The following is a 22,546-nucleotide window of genomic DNA, read 5'->3' as shown; positions in this document are numbered from 1 at the left end:
ACCCTCACTCCATAAGTAAAACTCAGGCCTACGCTGCAGCATAGTTACATCCCGTGGAAGAAAGCCGATCAAGGGAGAACTGGAGAGTTTCCCTTCAGAAGCTGCTAAGTCTGGTTTTGCACCTGTACGTGATTTGCAACCACGTCATCGAGAATGGAGAAAACCTAACAACTGTGGGGCGAAAAGCACTGCGGTGCTTCAGAAAAATCAAAGAACGCTGAGCTTTGTGAAACAGTCCTGAGGCACTTAAATCGTACTTTTTCTGAAAGGCTCCAAAACTGACCCAATTCACCATTCCAGGTTCAACAGGGAGGTACCGGAATTAGTAGAGAAAACATGCCCTTGAAGTCTGACAAGGCCTTGCTTGAATTCTGCTGCAGCATTTACTAGCCACTAAACGGACCAATTCCTTAACCCTCTGAGAAGGCTTCCCGATCTGCAAAAGGGGGCTGCCACCGCCCACCTGGGAAGCATGGATGTGAATTCAACACGCAAGTAGGGCGGCCGACTGGTACCTGACACGGGGCCTGGCTAGTTTCCCTCCGCTGCCCTTCTCCCCCTTTAAACTTGCACTGTTCCCCCGGTAAGGATCAAAACCACGGAACAGAATGCCCGATTTTTCTGTGTATCCCCGGATACATGACTTACCCTTAGGAGGCCAGAAAAACTGCTTCCTCCCCAGTCACTATCAACGTTCTTAAGATTCTGGGTATTTTTAACTCTATTTTCCAGGGAGACTATTCCAGACCTTTCCAAGCACCATTCTCCAGGTTGGCTCCCCTCCCAGCACCCATCCTTTCTCACTTCAGATACTCTGTATGATTGCCTTCTGTTCATGGGAAAGCGAGTCCGGTAGGGTGTGGACTCCCAAGGACTCCACCCTCCCTCACAGGTGAGTGTGACTACCTTCTGCCCACTCCTCACTCCAACCCCAGCTTCTAAGAACTCTACCCTCCAGGACCCTGCAGACTCTGCATCTTCCCAAGACACACACGTGGCCACGACCCTCCCTTCAGATTTCTTCCTGGCTGGCCCTGCACACACCCCAGCCCCTTAAAGATAAATGGCATTAGGCTGAAAATCGCAAATGCCGCTGACTGACACACCAAAGCTGCATGGTCTGGGCTTTCCTCCAACCCAGGCAGGGCCCTGTCCCCCCTCAGCCTCAGTCTGCAGCTCTCGAGATGATGTAATTCACATGCAAGGCTATGAACACCAGCTAAGAATGACGATTCCCAACGTGTATCTATAGTCCGGCTCCTTCACCTGAGCCACAATCTCATACACACGAGTGCCTCTTTGAAGTCCTAACTTGGATGACAAATGGCATCTTAAAAATGCCTCATGTTCACCATTTACTCTGGAATTCAATTCCTGGCAGGTACCTCCCAGACTCCCCATTTTAGTAACAGCCCCAGCACCCAACAATGTGTTTGAGGTCACATTCAATTTCCAACGTTCCCTCCCCTAATCCCTGCCCTGGAATCAGTCCTATTATTTCCGTCACTAAGCCCATCTCAAATGTGGTTCTACAGGGACCATGGCCGTAACCCCCCAAGTTCACAGCATGGTACACTGATTAACAGTCCTCCGTAGGGTGCTCCCTGGAGGGGGAGGCATCTCCTGCCGCTGGTCACCTCAGAAGGCACTGGATTCTCACAAAGGAGGCCCAGGAGAAGGGACTCAAGGTTCTCCCGTGGTCTGAGCTTTGAAGGGCCCGAGGTCTGGGGGAGCTCCTAATTAGCAGCCACACTTGCCAGTGAGCAGATGAGGATGGAGGAACCCAGGCAAGGCTGTTCTCACTCCAACCCCTGGGCTCTCGGGAGCCACGGGAAAGGCCTGTGTCCAGGGCACAGCCCGGCCATCACAGATCCCAGCCAGCATTAGCCAACACGGACAGCCTAGACTCCATCTAATTGTGACACTTACTTCTGTTCTGTTCCCCACCCAGAATGTGATGGACTCATTCAGATATTATGGCCTGTCTCAAGCGATACAAATTCAGTGATAAATGAAGTGTCCACATTTGGACCAGAGCATGAAAGGAGAAACAAGGCCTCATGTTCAGCATGACGTTGGTGGCCAAACCCTTCCACCGAGTGAGATGAAGCATGATGGGGGTGAGAATCCAAGGTCCTAGGTCGGCCAAAACATCTTCCTTCAAGGTTGGCTGGGGTGTTGCAGACTCCCTACCGCAAACTAACTACACGGCCGTCAGTGGTGGACATCAGCTGCAACAGACACGGAGTCAGCTATTTATGCCAACATGGGTTAAAACTAAAGGCCGGGGCAGGGAGGCCTGCACGGCTGCTGAGGCAAAGCACAGACCCGGCTCTGAATGCCCACTGGCTGGAGAAGAGAGGAAGCTACGGTCCCCTTTAGCGGTCGCTGTGTCAACAAGATCCAGTTGAGCCAGCTACTTAGGAGAAGGCCATGTTTTCCTGATACTCAGAAAAACCAGCCTCGTAAAGGGAACACAAGAGTGGCATGGATTTTAGACCCCCCTAAGCCACTTTATGAAGGCAAAGTAAAGTAAATGGCACAGGGATGTTGAATGCAAAAAAAAAAAAAATTAAATAAGTAAACGGTGACTGCTTCCTCCAACAGCGTCCCCTGCAGCTGCACACCCATGAGCCTGCCACTTTCTCACCAGTGACCGCTGGTGAAGGGCAATCTGGATATTTCCAATGCAGGGTGTGCACAGCCCACATTTTCAGACGCAACAACATGCTCACTTGGCAGTACAAGAGAAAAAGAATAAAGAAAAAGGAAAAGAGGAACAAGAGAAAATTAGAAACACACAAGAACAAAAATGATTTTGACAGCATGTACAAGAATTTATGTGAGTGTGTGAGGCCAGGGATGCTGGGACGGTGAGACCCACACTCACCTCCTGCTCCGGGGAAGGCAGGGGCCTGAGGGGAGTGGCGCTGCCGGGGGACCCCAACATGATCAGCGCCCCTAACCAAAACTCCACCTATATGCGTCTAGGCAGATTTTGAGCTACAAATTGTGGTCGCATTTCAGGCTGGACAGTTTTACTCACTTCCACCAAGAGTAGCAGGAGAGAATTAGGCTGTTCCTGTACCAAAGCATTGTTTAAAAAATTAATGACTGTGGAATAGTAAAAGCAAAAATTCAGTAAAAGTGACTGGAGGAGAATGTGCTTGACCCGAGCTCACTGGCCACGTTATCTCACTGACGTTAAGATGCTGGCTGAGCCCTTATGGTACCAAAACAGACAGACCCACCAGGAGGGAGGTTTAATGCGCTGCTGTATTTTGATGCCGAGAGCCATGCCTGGTACACGAGGTTCTGGGTAAACAATGGTGACAGTGTCAACCACTATGGGCTAAGCACATATCCAGCTACTCCGCCAAATCCCAAGGGCAGACTTCAAAAGGCAAAAACAAGTTGGCATTCTCTGGTGGGTCTGCAGAGTCAGAGCCAAGCAGTTGCTGAGCAAAAATGTCACCAGTGCCTCCTATGACAAAAGAGGAGGCACTGGCCTGGGGCTGGGGCAGGGCTCTAGGCTTCCACTGCTCACCAACCAATCTGTCCAGGGGGAGAACGTGGTCTCTGCGTATGTTGCACCTATGGACCTACCTTGACTGACGCCTGGGGGCTCAGCAGGAGGTGACATGTGAGGTGAACGGAGCCAGCCTCGGTGTAGCATGGTGCTGGCAGCTATGCCCTCAGCAGTGCCCAGGCTCCTAAACCTGACACCTCGTCTCCAAGGAGCAGAAGGGGAGTGCAGGCATGAAGATCACAGGGCCCTGTGAGGACAAGTACAGGCCATGACATGCCTTGCCCATTCCTTAAGCCATAGAGTTATGTCCGGGAGGAACAGAAAATTCATCCAGAGCCCGCTAGGCACCTCACACACGTGGGGGACTCGGGTCCCCTGTGCCTATCACTCACAGGGCTGGTCTGGACATTCTTTTTATCAATTCTCTGGCATCTTCTCCTCCAACTTACCAACAACCAGAAAGTAGAATCTGATCTTAGTTAATTTCAAGAATCACAGAGCACCGCCTCCACAGTGGGCCCGGCAGCCGTGCCAGGTCCTCCGACCGTCACCTGTCAGACCGCCATGAGTACTCTCCAGACTCAAGGCCTGAGGCCGTAGGCCGTGGGCACACAGCTTCCCTCACTCTCCCCAGCAAAGGGGGACCACCTCTCGGCAAAGGCATGTCACCCTCTTCTGCACGAAGGACAGCACTATAGATACACGGGGAAACAGAGCAGATGGTGGGGGGGTAGGCAGCCCAGAAGAGCTCGTCTGTAATTCCGAGACAATGTGGGGCCGTTGACTTAATCACAGGGACAAAGTGAGGATGAACATTTCCCTGCTCTTTCCCATACTCCGTGATACGCCTTTCCCTGCATAAGGAGTTCATTCGGAGGTCCCTGGCGGTGATTCTGATGTCCTAACATGGCATGCTGGCTGTCGGGCAGGAATAGAGGGCCTGAGCCGAACAGGTGCTGGGCCTGGGAGGCAGGAGACAGCGGCTCCAGCCCCAGCTCAACCAGCGCCTCGTTCTGCCTCTCGGGATTCAGCATCTCATCTACAAGCAAAGGGATGAGACTATCTTAAGACAGGCTGCCCAACATAAATGAAATGAGAGCCATGTAAAGAAAGTTTCCCAGTTGCCACATTTAAAACTGTAAACAAAGAAACAAACCAAGAAACAAAAAACAAATACTAGAAAATGATTTTAAGAACAAATCTTAACCTACTGTATGTAAAATACTATCATTTTGACATGTAATCAATATAGGAAGTGATAAGATAGTTTACATTCTTTTTACTAGACAAGTCTCAGCGTCTGATGTTCATTTGACCTACAGCAAATCTCACCTCAGAGCAGCCTCCTCCCCAGCTCTCCTAGCATCAGTGGCTGTGGCTACTCTATTGGACAGCAACTCCAGGGGTCCCACCAGGGTCCTGGCTGAAAACCTGGAGTAAGTGTCCACAATAACCCTAAAAGGATCTCTCTGAAACAAAGGCGGATTCACTTTTAAATGTCTGTAAACCGGCGGGCTGCACCTCCCTCCACCCTTGGCTACAAGAGAGTCCTCTTCCTTGCTGATCCCTTTCTGGATGTAGGGAAGAAACCCGGCACACAGCCAGGGTGGACTGGCCTCCAGGTAAACTTACCTGCTTTCTGTGTCCAGTCCCATGATGTCCTCCTTCTCAAATGGGATGCAGAGAAGGAGGATCTTGTCCCCAGAATTGTCGGATGCACAGTCCAGCCTCTTGGACTTGGGCAAGATGAAGAGTGACTCAGTGAAGTCCTTGATCCTCTTCTCCACCACCCTGCATTCCTCGTAAATTGAAGGCCACTTTGGTGCGCGGCTGCTCGGCCACCTCCCCATGCAGCAGAAGTCAAAGTGCTGAGAGCCATAGAGCGTGGTGCCATACAGCTCCTCTGCACGTGGAGCTTTTCGAAGCCTTGGCCGAGAGGCAGTCAGTAATGATGACAAGGCCCAAGACCTTGCGGTGGGTCTGGAAGTCGCTCCACCCATTCTTGGGCGCATAGTGGTGCCTGTAGTGGATACAGTTTGCCCACTGGGAGCCGCACGGACTGATCTGACTCACCAAGGTGATTCACTTATAGATGCAAAAGAAATTCTCCTCTGAGATGATCCCCACCTGTTCGACCACCACGGGGAAAGTCTGGTGGTCCTCAGCACACTGCACGTAGTCAGGGATGCTCATGTTGCAGGCCCTGACGAGAGGGGAGAGGAGATCGAGGTACATACTGTACTGTGGGCTGCAGGCCCATCTGGGTTGCTGTGACCTGGTGTGTACCAACCAGAAGGCAAGGGAAGCTCAAGTAAATCCGGGGGTACAGTTTGTCCTCAGAGTCTTCAAATGGCTACCGTAGCTCGGATCACATTACCCAGCTTTTGGTCTAGGCTTTCTGCCCTGCAGAGAAGGGTCATTTCTTGTTTTCTGTTTCCAAGCACCTACCAAGGCCCTGATGCAAAGTCACTGCTGAAAAATGCTGAATAAGGAAGTGAACAAAGGAAGTGCTTTCCCCAACCTCCTTCAGTAGAATATAAAGAAAAGGATTACAGTGGGATCAAAAGATCTGGTTTTCTATCCAATTTATTTGAACTCCTAAGCTTCAGAATAATGGATAAGAAAACTTGCCTTGGGGAGGAGGGTACAGTTCAGTGGTAGAGCACGTGCTTAGCATGTACGAGGTCCTGGGTTCAAACACCAGTACCTCATTTTAAAAAATGAAACAAATAAATAAACCTAATTACCCTCCTGAAAAAATATTTTTTAATTCAAAATTCAAAAAAAAACCTTGCAATTGACACAACATTGTAAACTTGACTATACTTCAATTAAAAAAAAAAATCTTTGTCTTACATGAATATATCTGGATTACAGAAGTTTGCAAATGTAAAATGCCTAGGGTACCACCTGCATAAAAAGGGGTGACTGTACAAATTTAGTATCGCTCCTTTATGAGCTATATTTCATTTGGGGGGGTTATAATTTCTTAGAGCTAATTTTCTCAGATTAAAAATTATAAACAATACCTGATTCTCAGGACTGCTGAAGAATCAGATAACCCTATGAAAACATCTAACCCACAGAGGTTACTCAATAATGTTTGTTGAATGAATGAATAAACCAGCAAAATGAATGCTGCTCCCTGCCACAGACCATCATAATGGTACTGCCTGGAAATCCCAAGCCCACGTTCCACCCGTCTCGACACTAACCATGTGGGTGACCTGGTCAGGCCTGTGTGATTCTCTAAGCCCCAGTTTAATCGTGAATAAAATTAGGGCAATAAAACAAACCTCAAATTGTTAGTGAGTCAGTAATGAATTGTACCCCAAACTTGCAAGTTGGAACCATTAAGGAAAACTATACAAAGGGTCCATAGGCCCTCTCCATATTATCTCTTACAACTACATGGGAATCTACATTATATCTCAAAATAAAAAGTCTAATTTTTTAAAGAGGCTATTGAGGTTAAATGAGCTCACTGTCTCAAATAAGGAACACAAAGCACAAATAGGACAATGCCCAGCACATGAGATACACTCAGTTAACATTCCCACTCAACCCATTGGTCCCTCCAACTTCAGAGCAAGAGGATGGGTCCTCGTGGCAAGAGGCCACTGCACCTGAAGCTAACAAAACTAATGGTGCCCACTTCCAAGAGCTCCTGTCATCACCCTTGTTCTAATTTTCTATTTGTAATTTTTTTCTTTTTATTAAATAGAAACTCCCAATTGCATAGCCTTCACCTGACTAGACATCATGATGGCAGCCCTTCAAAACCTGACCACAGAGATCATGATGGCAGCCCTTCTTGGTGAAACAATAAAATGAAAAGCCATTTCCACAAGACCTCTGTGTAAATCTACTAGGGAACTTAATCCTGGACTGAGGAAGAGGACTGGGGAGGAGGGGGCAATCAGGTGCACAGAAAACTATGGGCCACCTGTCCCACGATGGACTTTAGACTCAACCCTCACCCTCCAGGAAATTCAAAATACACACCGACAGATTGCTATGGGCAAGATTTTTTTTTTTAAACAAATCCCTGAATCCCTAGCAGGTCTTATTTCTACCGAAACACCAATGGATTATGTGTATAATGTTTCACAAAAGCCCTAAAATATTATCACGCAAACTTGACACATCAAGAAAAACTGAGGTAGAGAAGTTTATCACATTGTACATGATTAGAGAGAGGCCACGTCAGACACCGTATTTAAATCCAAGCCACTGCTCCAGTGCTCACACTAGAAAGTGTGACATACTGCACCTTTCCTGCCCTCTCCCTGCAATAAATCTCTGAAGAGTCTTTTCTGTGCCACCTGGAATCACAATCACATCAATTTTCCACAAAGTGCTTTGTCACTCCTTGGAGGCTGTATCAAAATCTAAAGGGTTGGGATGGGAGGAGTGATTTGCATTTTCTGTTTCTCAAAGGAAACATGGCTTTAAAAGAAACTGAAAAGCACATATCTAGTCTAAGACCTCATTGTGCAGAGAAAAAAATGGAGGCTCAGAAGAGATGAGGAAAGGTCCTTATTAATAAATATATCCTCAGCGCAGCACCAAGCCAGCCCTGGGCACTGCTGGGGGAGGATCTGGGAGACCCAGGAGAATGAGTGTTAGAAAAAGGAAAGAGAATAAGCATAAAAGGCCCTGTCTCTACACCACCATACCATGGAATTCCACCAAATTACCAAGTAAGGGTGCAGCCAATATTAAGGTGGGCTAAGCAGGTTATAGAAACCTGGAAGTCTCAACCATATTGGAAATTCCAACATTTACTATGTTTTTTTCCCAGTTCAAGCATCAACTCAGTGGGAACTCTGTACCAGGGACTACACGAGGCCTGGAGTTCTCCCAAATACAGACCTATATTACCACGTGTACAAACCACATAAAGGCCACCAGAAGAAAAGCACCCACAGATGGAATTACTGAAACTGAAAGCAGCCAACCAGCATATATTACTAAGAAAAATGTTGCTCCTAGAAATGGACTCATGGACATAGAAAGCCAACTGTGTTTAGCAGGCAGGAAAGGGGGGATTAACAGATACACGTTAATAAATATAAAATAAATGACAAGGACCTACTATATAGCACAGGGAACTATAATCAATTTCTTGTAATGAGTTGTACTAAAAACAATCTAAAAGATATATAGATACATATGCATATGTTTATAACTGAATCTCTGCTGTACATCTGAAACTAACATTGTAAATTGACTACACTTCAAAAAAATTAATTTAAAAAAATAAGTAAAAATAAAAGCAACGCCATTAAGAAAAAATAAAAGAACACTCTAATCCCCTTAGCTGTAGCTGCTGAAGAATTTTGGTTGCAAGCACCAAGTCCACTAGATCACTCCAGCACTGGCTGTCACTCTTTCTGACCATCAGAGAGTCACTTGGCTTCACTGAGGTTAATTTTCTCTTCTGTGAAAGGCTACAGTTGCAACTAATGATGTATAGAATCTCATCATTCACAAGCCCAACAATTAGTGAGGACTTCCCATGGGCCAGGCTCTGGAGAGATGAAAATATAGGGTCCCAGTTATATTCATGGGTAGAAGAAGTTTATGCCATAAAGACATTAATTCTTCCTATTTTGATAGACAGATTCATTGCAATTCTGATTAGAATTCCTACCAGATTTTTCATGGAATGTAACAAGTTAACTTATGGTCAAGAATAGGCAAGAAACTTCTTTAGAACCACCACTGGGGAGGGGTGGATTGGTCATTCATTTCCACTGGTCTTTCTGATGTGATGAAAATGTTCTGGAATAATAATTGTTGCACAAGTGTAAATATGCTAAAAGCTGCTGAATTGTACCATTTAAATGGGTGGACTTCATGGTGTGTGAACAATATCACAATAAAGCTGTTATATGAAAAAATATTTCTTGACAATTATTTTTCCCTCTATACTACTTAGTCTGCCCCACAATTTAAGAAAAACAAAAAACCAAAACAAACCAAACTGTGCCAGGAGCTCTTTAGGACTGCAATGTCCCTGGGTCTCCAACGCCTCTGGTGGTGCTGTTCCTGTTAACACACCAAGCTGGGCTGGGCTAGTTAGGGAATGTAACTGTCTTTTTAAAATCGATGGTCACACGTTTCACCCTGGGAGAGGGAAGGAAGGAGGATGACACAGCCTTATGCCTTCAGCTCATTTTTAACTAAACCAAGCCCTGCTATCAACACTGTAATCCCTCTCACTATAAAAACACATGACACCAACAAGCATCGCCATCATAACACCTGAAAGTGTTCAAGGTACTTACCTGGGGCAGAAACACTGAGGGAGGAGACAGAAGCTCGCTTGGCACTGAGGATCCCTTTTCCCAACTCCACCAGTAGCTGGGCTTTACAGCCGGAGGCTCTCAGCCCAGGGAGCAGCGCAGACGCCACTGAGCTGTTCCTCAGGGAGCGGGAAAGGAAGACCAGGGCAGCCCCGGAGTCGCGGGGCAGGGAAATGGGTGGAAACGCGGGCTGCAGCCCCGCTCGGTGGCCATCCCCAGCCCCAGCCCCAGCTGCCCCGTCCGGGTCCGCAGACCCCGCCCGCCTGGGACGCAGCCCGCCCGGGACGCAGCCCGCCCAGTTGTGGGGACGGGCCGGTGGCCGAGGAGAGGAAGCCCGGGAGGAGAGGACTCGCGGGCGAGAGAGGGGAAGGGGACGCCAGCAGCGGACTGAGTGGAGGCCGGCTGGGTGAGAGGCGGCAGGTGCACACCTGGCCCCGGGAAGCTGTGGCACTGGGGCACTGGGGCAGGTGGCGCGGGCAGAGGGGTCTGGCCCGAGCAATTCAGCTGAACACAGGCTGACTCGCGCCCTCGTGGTCTGTGACACGCGGACCGCCCTCCCGCAGCCACCTGACCCCTTTCCCGGGAGACCCCACATTGCACTTCCACAGCCAGAGGCACCGGCCCCAGGCAGGAGCTAAAGGCCTGCCGGGCGACAGAGCTGAGAAGCCTTTGGGGCTAATCCCCGGCTCCGAGCTGGAGCTTCCAACCCGCGGTCCAGCTGACACCGACCGCCCATGCGCAGGAGGGCCAGCAATCCGCTCTGGGTTCTGCGAGAGAAGGTGGGGCAGTGAGGGAGGGGGAGGAGAGGAGGGAAAAAGTGGAGGGAGACAGATGGACAGGAAGAGCAGAGAGAAGGGAGGGATCTGGAAAGGGTAAGGTCCTAGCGGGGATGGAGAGAAAAAGCTTTACCTCTGGTGGCACCCTGAAGAAGGCGGCAGTCCTGCCTCTGTACCCTTCTGTAACACTTCAAGGCCCGCAGCTCAAGTTTTACCTCCCTGATCCAGCCCTCCATCCGATGCTGCTGCAGAACCCCTACGGGTATCACACCTGTTGCCCCCACGCGGAGCAGGGTTTTCTGTTGGTCTGGGAACCAAGCACCCGCAGGTGTTGTCGCTCAGAACTACCTTGGGAAGAGTACATATTCCCCTTTTACACGCTGGGAAACAGGCAGGCACGATCTTTGCCTTAGCTCCACTGTCCCAGGTGTTGGGCTGGCAGGGAGCGGGGTGGTTCAAGATCAGAGCCCCAGACAGAGCAGACTGCCTGAGTGTTGGTGCATAGTCCCCATCCGTCCTGGGTAAACCACACTCCACCCTAGTGGAACCATCAAGGGCTCACAGTAGTTCCCTGGGTGTGGGAGAGCTGTCCTCATGTGAAGGAAAAGCCCAGCTGGGCTAACAAGCTAAGTCACAAATCTAAGTGTGATAAGTGTCGGTTTACTGATCTAAATTCTGCTGGGCTAACTCGTAAATCTGAAGTTTAGTGTCAGTTTACTGGGCTAACAAGCTAAGCCGTAAATCGAAGCTCAACATGTGTCTATTACAAGTTGACAAGCACCAGTGTGCTGATTCCTTGCTTTTTGTTGCTTGAGCCTTATTGGCTAATACACCTTTACTTGTAATTAACCCTTTAAAACTTCATGTGTATGTCTTGGATGTGGGTGCTCAGAACTTCGGAGCAGAAGCCCCTTTGAGCCCGCCGGCATAATAAATCTGAGTACGCCAACACTCCGAGTGGTGATTGTTCCTTGGCTGGCCTGTTGTTTCCATAACACTCAGTTCCAGTGCCCAGCTTGCTAGGTATATAGGAGTGCTACCAAATCCAAATTCATTGTCTTCAGTGCAGGACAGGCCAATAAGTTGGGAGACCAGGTGTTGGGGCATGGAATAGCAAGTTTCTGTAGACCTAGATGGCAAACTAATGTCCTGGAAAACCATCTCCCCAAGTCAGAATTCAGGCTCTTTTCCTACGTGCTTGGTTGTTGCAATCTTCTTGGTGTAGGAATTCCTTCTTGTTAGAATCCTTTGTTCTTGCAGCTATCTGCCTGGGTCAAATCTCTGTAAACCTCTAACAAAACAAACGTTATTTTCTATTCTGCAATTTCTTATCTTTTTATGAATGAAAATGTGTTAAATATACTTAAAGATCAGAGCCTTCAGAATAGGTTCTCCTGTATATTTCAGGCTCTAAGCAACATTGTTTTACAAGCAAGATGAAGCCTAGGAGACAAAGCATAGGGTTAAAGTCAAAGGAAAAGATCTAATATGGAGTCAGATTTGTTCTGTTCTATTACCCAGGCAGAAGCCACTTGAGGATTTAAATCACTTTAAGTTAAAAATAACTAAAACTTTAAAGGAATTTACATACATAGGTGGGAATGTGCATAGCATATCTGGAAAAGCACCCAAAGGATAGTAAACAGTGGCATCTCCAGGGAGGGCTGGAAGAACAGAGGATGAGGGAAAACTTCTTTCACTTGTGTATTTTTGTGCTCTGTTTGAATTTTTTTTAACCATTTGCATGTATTTCTTTTTCAGTTAAAAAAATGTGTAATGGAGCAAAGGAGTAACTAGCTCAGCAAATACAGCAGCCATGGAATAACTGAGTCATCACTTTTGATTTAAGCCAGGAAGCATTTATTGACTCTCACCTATGTGCCCAGTGCTGTTTTAAAAATTCTTTTATTATTATTATTATTATTAATTATTATTATTATTATTATTATTATTATTATTACTATTACTATTATTATTTTTATTATTACTATTTTTATTATTATTATTATTTTATGAAATAATAACAAGGTATCCCTCACCCCTGCCCATGGCTGGTGGAAAACCAACTGAGTTTTTATTGAGTTGTTTTCCAAGGAGTAGAGATGAGTTATAAACTGAACACATCTTCAGGGCAAAAGAGTCGGAGTGGTTTTCCAGCAGGCCAGACAGCTATGAAGGGTTTTCAATAGAGGCCCCCAGAGGCTGAGAGAGAAATCCTCGAGGACCCTACAAAAAGCTGCCCAAACTGTCTTCTCCATGGCAATACTGAAATAGGAAAGAACAAATCTGACTCCATATTAGATCTGTTCCTTTGACTTTAACAAAGCCAAGTTAATACTCTCCGGTCTTTTCATGGGTTATGATGTCACAGAGGAGATGGACAGGTCAACAAGGAACCACTCTGCCGTGATCACGGAGACGGGGAGCGGGATGGGCGGCAACATGTGTGACGCAGCTGTAGCCGTGCCCGCGTTTCTAGGCAGGTACCCAAAGTCGCCTCGACAAGATGTCAAACACTTGTGCCCACGTCCTCATCACCTGACATGTATTAAAGAGAAATGGAAATGTATAAAAGGCCAATACCCTTGGTGGGTACACCGTCCAAAGAGCAAAGTCACAGTTTGACAACTGGCCATCTCGGTTCCCTGGGCTTCATTCTTGGAGAACCTTAAAAACCACTCCTCTGTCCTTAAGAAGTGCTGCATATTTGTCCTATCTTTGGCTCAGGGATGGAGCACGTTCAAGTGAACTTTAATGTCTGCACAGATTTGACTGTCTTTCTCCAGGTTCACTTGTCCATTCTAAAGAGGCCTGAGCTAAGTCCATCCTCCGTAAAATCTATTCCCTCCAGTGAAAACTCATCGAGCCTGCAATTAAAAGCCAACTGAACAAGACTCTCCTCAGCTAAAAAGTTCACCCACTCTTCACTGATTTCTTAATCTCCTTTCCTAGCTAATTGCAACAGACTAACAACTCCCTCCACCAAGCTCCCCAACTATGTCAGTTTGTCTCCCCAAACAGAAAGTGAGGTCCATAAAAGAGGTGACTCCATAGTCACCTCTGAATTCCTAGCATACAGTAATGTTAAGAAATAAAACTATGATTATGGCTTCTTTCCTTTAAAACCTTTCTGGTTATTTGATTGAGACCTTGGAAGACAGGTGTTTGCAGTCAAGTATCTTGATCCTCAAGACTCTGGAGGCCTTTTTCGGAATGGCTGCTCACTGATTCATTCAAACCACAGCTTCTCATTCCAGGAGTAGCTGTGATTCTCTGCCAGGAGTTTGTGGTTACTCTCATGCCAGAAGAGCTTTAAACTATATCCTTACTTTGGATTTGTTATTTATCCCCTCTTCCAAAAAAATTGACTTTCCTTACTGTCTTACCTTGAGGAATTTTTTTTCATAGTTAACCCTTTTGTAAACCATGCTTCTCGGGATGGGCTTGGCCTTACATATGATCAGTCATCCAACTCCCAGTGTGAGAGGACTCGGGTTCACCTCCTACCCTCCTGTCAAGGCAACTGAAACTCAGTACAGGAGCCAACAGGCACCCCAGGGCTTCTAAGGCTCGTGTATCACCCAGAATCCCTGCTTTCTGGTTTGTCTTGGCTTCTGAGGATTTCCCCTCACTTTCTTCACAATTAGCTGTGCAGCATGAAAGATGAAGAAAGAAGGTTTTATTTCTTAATCAGCATTTTAAGAAACTTGTGTAATGAAGGTTTTCACGAGTTTCTAGAACCCTCCGTTGCCGAGACAGAAAACACACTAGATATTTTCTAAGTTTAGCTATCATGTGTAATTTTTCTTTTCTTTTGTTTTCTTAACTGCAAATAGACATTTTTTAATTAAAAAAAATAAGGCCCCAAATAGGATAGAGACTTCAAGGGGCATACAAAATTAAAGGGCAAAGACAGAAAAATGATAAATACTCTACAAGGTTAATATAATACTTACACTATGGATCAGATCAGCAATTCTCAGTAACAGCTAATTGAAATATGCCCATGAGGTAAAACGTCTCTCCTGTCAGGAGATGGCTAACAGAAAATAGAATTAAAACAACAAACTAAAATTCTAAGTCTGGCGAGGTACAGAATTCTACGAGCTAAATGTGCCTTCTTCTGGAAAAGAGGGAGGCTCACCAGCTCTTTACTGTGGAGCCTGAGCCCAGGGGATGGCGGGGAAGTGAGCTCTGTAAGTACCCAATAGCAAACTTGTGATGAATAAAGACATGTGAGCTTTGATGACAGAGATGATAATTCTATTCACTTGTCCTGTAAAGTATGTCTTCACGTTCAATGATCAATACCTCGGCGTCCTCAGGGATTAAGATTATAGGAAAATTCACAGCCCGGGCCCAGACCTCCTCTTTGAGCTCATGACAATGCACTTAGATGTCTCAAAGGCAACTCGAGCTCCACCTGCAAAGAGCTGACTTCACGGTGCTCCTCCCATAGCCGTCCTACCCAGGGCCCCTGGTCGGGGGGCAAGGTCTCCCTGCCTCTCCCAGCTCAGGCCCATCACTCACAGATGTGACTGGACCCCACCTTCAGGGCCCAGATTTCCTCAGTCACCGAGTCCCACCACCCACACCTGACCTACCAGGTACTCACTGGCACTCACTCAGCACTGACTGTGTGCTGGGGACCACGCTGCACACTGTGCACACGTTATCTCACTGGATCGCCACAGCAGTCCTGGGAGGTCGGTACATCACTTCTTCAATTGATTAGATAAATTGTTTACTTCCTTGAGTGCATCATCCAAAGTGACACAGCTACTCAGCCACAAAACTGGGACTGAAAACCACTTGAAAATTCTACACTCCTACACCTGGCAGCCACCCTAATCTGACTCATCACATCACCTCCTGCAGAGCCTTCTAAATGTTTCTAAGCATTCTACAAGACAAAAGTGATCTACGAGAGCACCCCACTCCCCTACTTAAGATCTGTCAATGACGGTCCACTGCCCTTAGGAGAAAGCCCCACCAGGCCTGAGCACAGCCCAATGGCCCGGCATCCGCGTTCCCTGCGCGGCCTCGCCGCCTCACCCACCACACAGATCTACACGTGCCGTGTCCAGGACAGGGATGCTGACTCCGTACAATCCGGGGCTCGTCTCACTCAAACAATGATCACCTTCTTCAGTGTTCACCCTCTTCACTGCTGACGGTCAGAAAAATATTTTCTCAGGATGAATCAATATCTTTTTCCTTACAACTTCCTGTCATTGATAATGAGCTCCATCCAAAATACAGAAGACCTAATTCTCAGTCTCCTTATCTGTAAAGTGAGAATAACAAGGAAATATATGAAGTTTTAAGTGAAATAATATACATGTGAGGCTGAGGGACAATTCCCAACATACAGTAAGCACTCAATATGTGCTTACTTAATATTAATAGGAATATATTGCATTCCAGCAACCTTAACTCAATGTTTTATGGCTTTGTCCAACAGACTTCAGACAAACATTTGGACGAACACCTTTGAGCAGATCAGCCCAAGCGTGCTGGGAGAGGTAAGCACTGACTCCAGTTACAGCTGCAGCCAACCAGCACTACGGGGCTGGGGCAGTTTGCTCAAACTCTTACATGTTGCTTGAGAATTTAGTTGTCATTAATGAATAAAGACAGGTGTTCTTTAGTCAAAATTCCTGAAACATATATCTTCAAAGATTGATGCAAATTTGATTTCAAGTACAACACTCTCACTAGAAATTATTTGAAAATGATAGTCTTAGCTCCTCTGCACATCAAAAGGGCATGATCTTAATGTATCTGACTACACCAAAAGTGTTGTTTAAAGGAATTTAAGATGAAGCCATCCTAAATAAGCTCTCAGTATCATCTTCACAAAGCCCCACCCAAGGGTCTCATTTCTCACTTCCACATAGGTGTTCAGGTAGCTTAACCTGGGTCTTGGTTTCTTATAACACGGGGGTGGGAAGAGTTGTGGATAGATTTATGTAGCAAATATAAACCTAGAGTATTTGCTGTGTAGAAATCCTAGAAATAAACAAATTAGTATATAGTCCTACCCTCAAGAAGCTCAGCCTTTCCATTTACAACAGCATTAAAAATAAAATGAGAGATACATTTAACAAAAATTTACAAGATTTGTACATTGAATATTTTGATGTATCACCGAAATAATACTTAAAAGACCTACATATATGGAACACATCCCATGTTCATGGAATGGTAGACAATATTGTTAAAAATGTTAAGACTCCCCAAAGTGAGTTACAAATTCAGTGGAATCCTTATCAATATTCCAGCTGACTTCTTTGCAAAAATTGAAAAAGTGATCCCAAAATTCATATGGAAGTGCAAGGGGCCCAGGTCAGCCAAAACAATCTTGAAAAAGCAGAGCAAAGTTGGAGGACTCACTTTAAAGGGTACTAAAAAGCTATAGTACTAAGTCAGAATGGTACTGGCATAAGTTTGGATAAATAAATCTATGAGACATAATAAAAACCCAGGGGGAAAAACTTACATTTACAGTCAGTTTTCCACAAGGGTGTCAACAACACTCCATTGAAAGAATAGTCTATTCAACAAATGGTGCAGGGAGTGCTGAGTATCTGCAGGCAAAAGAATGAATCTGGAATCTGGACCCCCATATTTTAAATAAATAAAAATTAATTCAAAATTGATCACAGACAGAAACGTAAAAACTAAACCTATAAACTTTCTAAAAGAAGACACAGTATAAATCTTTGTGGTCCTAGGATAGGCTTTGGTTTCCTAGATACAATACGAAGAGCACAAGTGATAGAAGAAAAAAGCAGATAAACTGGACTTCATCAAAGTTAAAACCTTTTTGTTACAAATTACATCATCAAGAAAGTGAAATGACAGGGGAAGTGGGTATATCAAGTGACAGAGTGCATGCTTAGCAAGAAAAATAAAATAAATCAATACATCTAATTACCTCCCCTGTAAAGAAATTGTTTTAATGCTTAAAAAAACTAAAGTGAAAGGACAATCTGCAGAATAGGAGAAAAATTTTGCAAAGCATGTATCTGAGACTAGTATTCAGGATATATAAAAAATGCTTACAACTGAACAATACAAAGAAAATCGACCCAATGTTTAAATTTGCCAAGGATTTAAATAAATACACAAATGCCCGATAAGCACATGAAAAGAAGCTCAGCATCACTAGCCAAATCAAAATCAAAATGAGTTCTCATTTTACACCCACTAGGACGGTTTTAATCAAAACATGGACAATAACAAGTGTCGTTGAGGAGGCAGAGATACCTCATTTGCGGCCAATGGAAAGGGACAATGGTGCAGCTTCTTTGGAGAAGTCTGGTGTTTCCTCAAAAGGTTAGAGTTATATGGCTCAGCAATTCCACTCCTACATGTAGAGTCATCCCTCAGTATCCTCGGGGGGTTGGTTTCAGGAACCCCCCACCCTGGATACCATAATCCAAGGATGTTCGAGTCCTTTTACAATCAGCCATCTGGATCCATGAAATGGAAATTACAGATATGGCGGGCCAACTGTACAGCCAACAGAATGAAAACATATTCTCACAAAAACTTGCACATCAATATTCATGGCAGTATCATTCAGAGTAGCCAAAGGTTACAAACAATATCCATCCATCAATGAACGGATAAACAAAATTACCAAGAATAGGCCCACAAACTTTTGGTCATTGAATCTTTGACAAATGAGGTGAGAACATACAATGGAGTAAAGACAGCCTCTTCAGCAAATGATGTACGGATAACTGGACAGCTGCATGTAAATGAATGAAGTTAGACTACTCCCTCACAGCATACACAAAAATAAATTCAAAATGGCTTAAAGACTTAAACATGTAGACAAGACACTATAAACCTCTTAGAAGAAAACATAGGCAAAATATCTGACATACATCTCAGCAATGTTCTCCTAGAGCAGTCTACTCAAGCAATAGAAATACAAGCAAAAATATACAAGTGGGATGTAATTAAACTTACAAGGTTTTGCACAGCAAAGGAAACAGTAAGCAAAACTAAAAGACAACCTATGGAATGGGAGAAAATAGTTGCAATAAATGAGACTGACAAGGGCTTAATTCCCAGAATATATAACACCTTTTACACTTGATAAGAAAGAAAAACAAACAATTCAATTCAAAAATGGGCAGAAGGCCTAAAGAAGCTTTTCTCCAATGAAGACATACAAATGGCCAATAGGCACATGAAAAAATGCTCAATATCATTATCAGAGAAATGCAAATCAAAACTGCAATCAAATATCACATCTCACCAGTCAGAATAGGCATCATTCAGAAGTTCACAAACAATAAATGCTGGAGAGGCTGTGGAGAATAGGGAACCCTCCTACACTGTGGTTGCAGTTTGGTGGAGCCATTGTGGAAAACAATACAGAGGTTCCTCAAAAGACAAAACATTGACCTCCCATATGACCCAGCAATCCCACTCCTGGGCATATATCCAGAAGGAACCGTAATTGAAAAAGATACCTACACCCCAATATTCAGAGCAGCACTATTTACAATAGCAAGACATGGAAACAACCTAAATGCCCACTGACAGATGACTGGATAAAGAGGTTGTAGTATATTTGTACAATAGACTACTATTCTGCCATAAAAAAATAATAAAATAATGCCATTTGTAGAAACATGAATGGACGTGGAGAATGTCATTCTAAGTGAAGTAAGCCAGAAAGAGAAAGAAAAATACCATATGAGATCGCTCACTTGTGGAATCTAAAAAAACAAACAAACAAAAAGATAAACTTATCTACAGAACAGAAACAGACACACAGACATAGAAACCAAACTATGGTTACCAGAGGGGAGAGGGTGTGGGAAGAAATAAATTGGGAGTTCAAGATTTGCAGATACTGAATATGTATAGAGTAAACAGCAAGTTTATACTGTATAGCACAGGAGAATATATTTAATAACTTATAGTAACTTATGTTGAAAAAGAATATGAAAATGAATACATGTATGTTCCTATATAAATGAAGTGTTGTGCTGTACACAAGAAACTGATGCAAAATTATAAACTGACGCAACATTATAAACTGACTAGAATTCAATGAAAATATTTTTAAATAGAGAAAAAACGAAAAAAAAAAAAAAGAAAAAGGATATTATAAAACCAAAAGAATAAAGTACTGACTGAGGATACAACATGGATGGACCTTGAAAGTTTATACTAAAATAAGCCAGACACAAAAGGGCAAACAGTGCCCTTTTAGGTGAACTGTATCTAAGCCTTTATTGTACTATTCCAGTAAATTTTCTGGAAGTTTGAACTCTCAAAATCAAAATAAAATGTATTATTCATTAAAAACCTAAAATGATTCCTCACAGGAGGGCTTTAATTATTAAATGCAGAAATGCATGTAAAGCTCCTGGAACAACAATTTACACGTCCACACACAGTCACTGCTGTCACTGCCTCTCAGAGGGTGGTGCCAGCGCTGATGAGGGCTGCCTCCAGTTGCTCCCCTGCAGACAGGAGTGAGGGCCTGGGCTCTGACAGGAAGGGTGACCGGGAACATGGGTTAGACAGAGCCACGCCCCAGACTTTGTATTACCCAAGTTTCTTATACAAACTGCTCCATGTAATATAAACACGCTACAGGGATGTATCTTACGACACAGGGAATATAGCCAATGTTTTACAATAACTATAAATGGAGCATAACAATAAAAATTGTGCAATTATTGTACACCTGAAACATATCATATTGTAAATCAGCTATACTTTTATAAAATGTTAAAAAATAATTTTAAAATGTTATCACTTCAGTATTCAATTCGGTTTTTAAGTAACTAATAAACAGCTTAGAATGTATAAAACATTTAAGTGTGATAAGTTTGTTTACATATTTATTTACTTTCAGCCTCCTGCTAAAAGAGGAATTAAACAATTTTTAACACAGCTTAACAACCATAACAACAAAAAGACAAAAGTTAGAGTGTAGAGAAAATGGAGATTCAATACTTAAATGAAACCAGGGGGAAGTAAACTCATAAAAACGAATGCCATGAAGTCAGGGTAAGTGTTAAAGGCCGACTAGAAATTCAGCCGTAAGATTCTTGGCAGCTAAAGCAAAAAGTAAAAGATGATGGGGCGGGTGGTAGAGCTCAGTGGTAGAGCGTGTTCTTAGCGTGCACGGGGTCCCGGGTTCAACCGCCAGGGCCTCCTCTAACAGATAAATACACCTAATTACCTACCCCCCCAAAAGAGCCCCAATGAAAAGAAAAAGAGAAATTTCTTTCCTAAGAAAACCTGATGTTAAATTTAGATTAAATAATTGAAAAAAAAAGAAAGAAAAATAGAAAAAGATGAGTGACACAAGTGATAATGCCCGTGAGATAAATCTGCGGTGGCTGCTGGCACTTCCCCATGTCCCACGTGGGAAAATCTGAAACATCCTTCTCACCACTCAGAGTCATCATCAGCCCACCCCACCCCTCTCCCTGTTAAATGCAGGAGCACAGGCGGGGCCGGGCCTTTGCTCTCTCTGTGTCAACACAGTGAGACAGGATGGAAGGGGCCAGAGCACAGCCATTCAATGAAGGCCACAGCAATTAACATCAAAATGGTGAAGGATTCAACCCCCAGTAGGCCTTGAGGCTCAGGATGAAGAGATTTTACTTCTAGCAGATCTTGAGCTTCATTATACACCCGTTGTAATAGTAACATGGTGAATAACACGCCCCAAGGCACCATGGCCATCCCAAGGCTAGCCACAAAAGATCAAACGGTGGGAAATGGCCAAATCCCAGGGAATCCCAGCCCCTTGCCCTTAGGCTGCTCCTTCTAATTATTAGCATATAAAACAACCAAGCCCATGAAAACCAGCAACACAGCGCCACCTCGCGGTCATCACTCTCTCTCCCTCTTCGGAGAAGGCCCACACTTTGTCTGTGGAGTGTGTACCTACTTTTAATCTGAGCACCCAACCCCCACACCTCGTGGCATTTCTCCTGCCTTTCAATGTGTCTCTGTGAATAAATCTACCTTTACTCAACAGTGGCTTGCTCTTGAAACCTTTCCTGCATGAAGCCAAGGACCCACGTCTGGTGGGGCACATTCCAGGGGCTCAACCAAAGCCTGGGACACAGCCCTTCCCATGCCCCACATATGTTTTCTTGTATCAACAGGACTGGGATGTGAAGGGAGTTCTGAGGCCCCAGCTAAGGGACAGAAGTAGCCCCCAGGACCAAAATGGCGGGCAGCCCCTCCCCCAGCAGGGGCCTTGAGGTCAGCCCGGTTCTCTGTGGTTCTCTGTTGTGCTGACTCCCCAGCCAGAGAGCGTTCTCCTAGGCCTGTCCCCACAAAACCCTTATCTCCAAAATGCAAGCACATCATGTCACAGTCCTCTTATTCAACCAGTAAATTTTCAGCCCACTTTTTCCTTCCCTAGAAAAGAATCTATCTGTCCTCCCTCCCATCCCACCACTTCTTTCTTTGTGAGAACTCTGTACTCCCCGTACACCATCCTGAACGCAGGTGCCTTGCTGGCTGGGACCGAGATGTTTCAGTCTCACACAGCCTGCATCCTTTCACTTTCCCCTTTCTACCTTAAAAAGCCTTTCCTGAGTCTCCCACCCCTCTGATTCTGAACTTCACAAAGTGCTGAGGTTGCATGCACTCACTGTGTGCATACCTCCCAGGTTTTGACTAGGTTTCCTTCACAAGATCTTCATTAAGGAGCTTCATCAAGAAGTTTAAAGAGTCTTTTCTTACATCGGAGTTGAGGAGCCTGCATAAAATTTAAATGGCCTTGAAGAGAGAGTAAACCAGGGACAGAGAGGTCATAGGTCTTAGTCAAAAGTGTCACGAGGCAAAATGTTCTTCGAAGGCTCAGAGTGGCTTCTGAACACGGAGTCGGGAGGGAGGAGGTGCCAGGCTGTGAGTGGGATGAGTGACAC

The 22,546-nt window shown here is 44.9% G+C and overlaps 1 protein-coding gene across 1 annotated transcript in view; it reads right to left on the bottom strand.

Annotated features, from left to right (window-relative positions):
- The window catches only part of LOC141579334 (trafficking protein particle complex subunit 9-like), an 83,676-nt gene that overhangs the window by 48,798 nt on the left and 12,332 nt on the right, over positions 1–22,546 (bottom strand). The window contains exons 3-5 of the mRNA XM_074374500.1: positions 9,823–15,903; positions 9,515–9,661; positions 5,162–5,932 (exon numbers count right to left, since the gene is read on the bottom strand). Coding sequence (XP_074230601.1) covers positions 5,162–5,541 — 380 coding nt within the window. The 5' untranslated portion in view covers positions 5,542–5,932; positions 9,515–9,661; positions 9,823–15,903. The remainder of the gene's footprint in view (positions 1–5,161; positions 5,933–9,514; positions 9,662–9,822; positions 15,904–22,546) is intronic.

Source organism: Camelus bactrianus, chromosome 12, assembly GCF_048773025.1.
Source record: "Camelus bactrianus isolate YW-2024 breed Bactrian camel chromosome 12, ASM4877302v1, whole genome shotgun sequence".
Taxonomy (NCBI): domain Eukaryota; kingdom Metazoa; phylum Chordata; class Mammalia; order Artiodactyla; family Camelidae; genus Camelus; species Camelus bactrianus.
The sequence above is the reverse complement of the archived record's forward strand: the minus strand, read 5'-3'. Positions and strand labels throughout refer to the sequence as shown.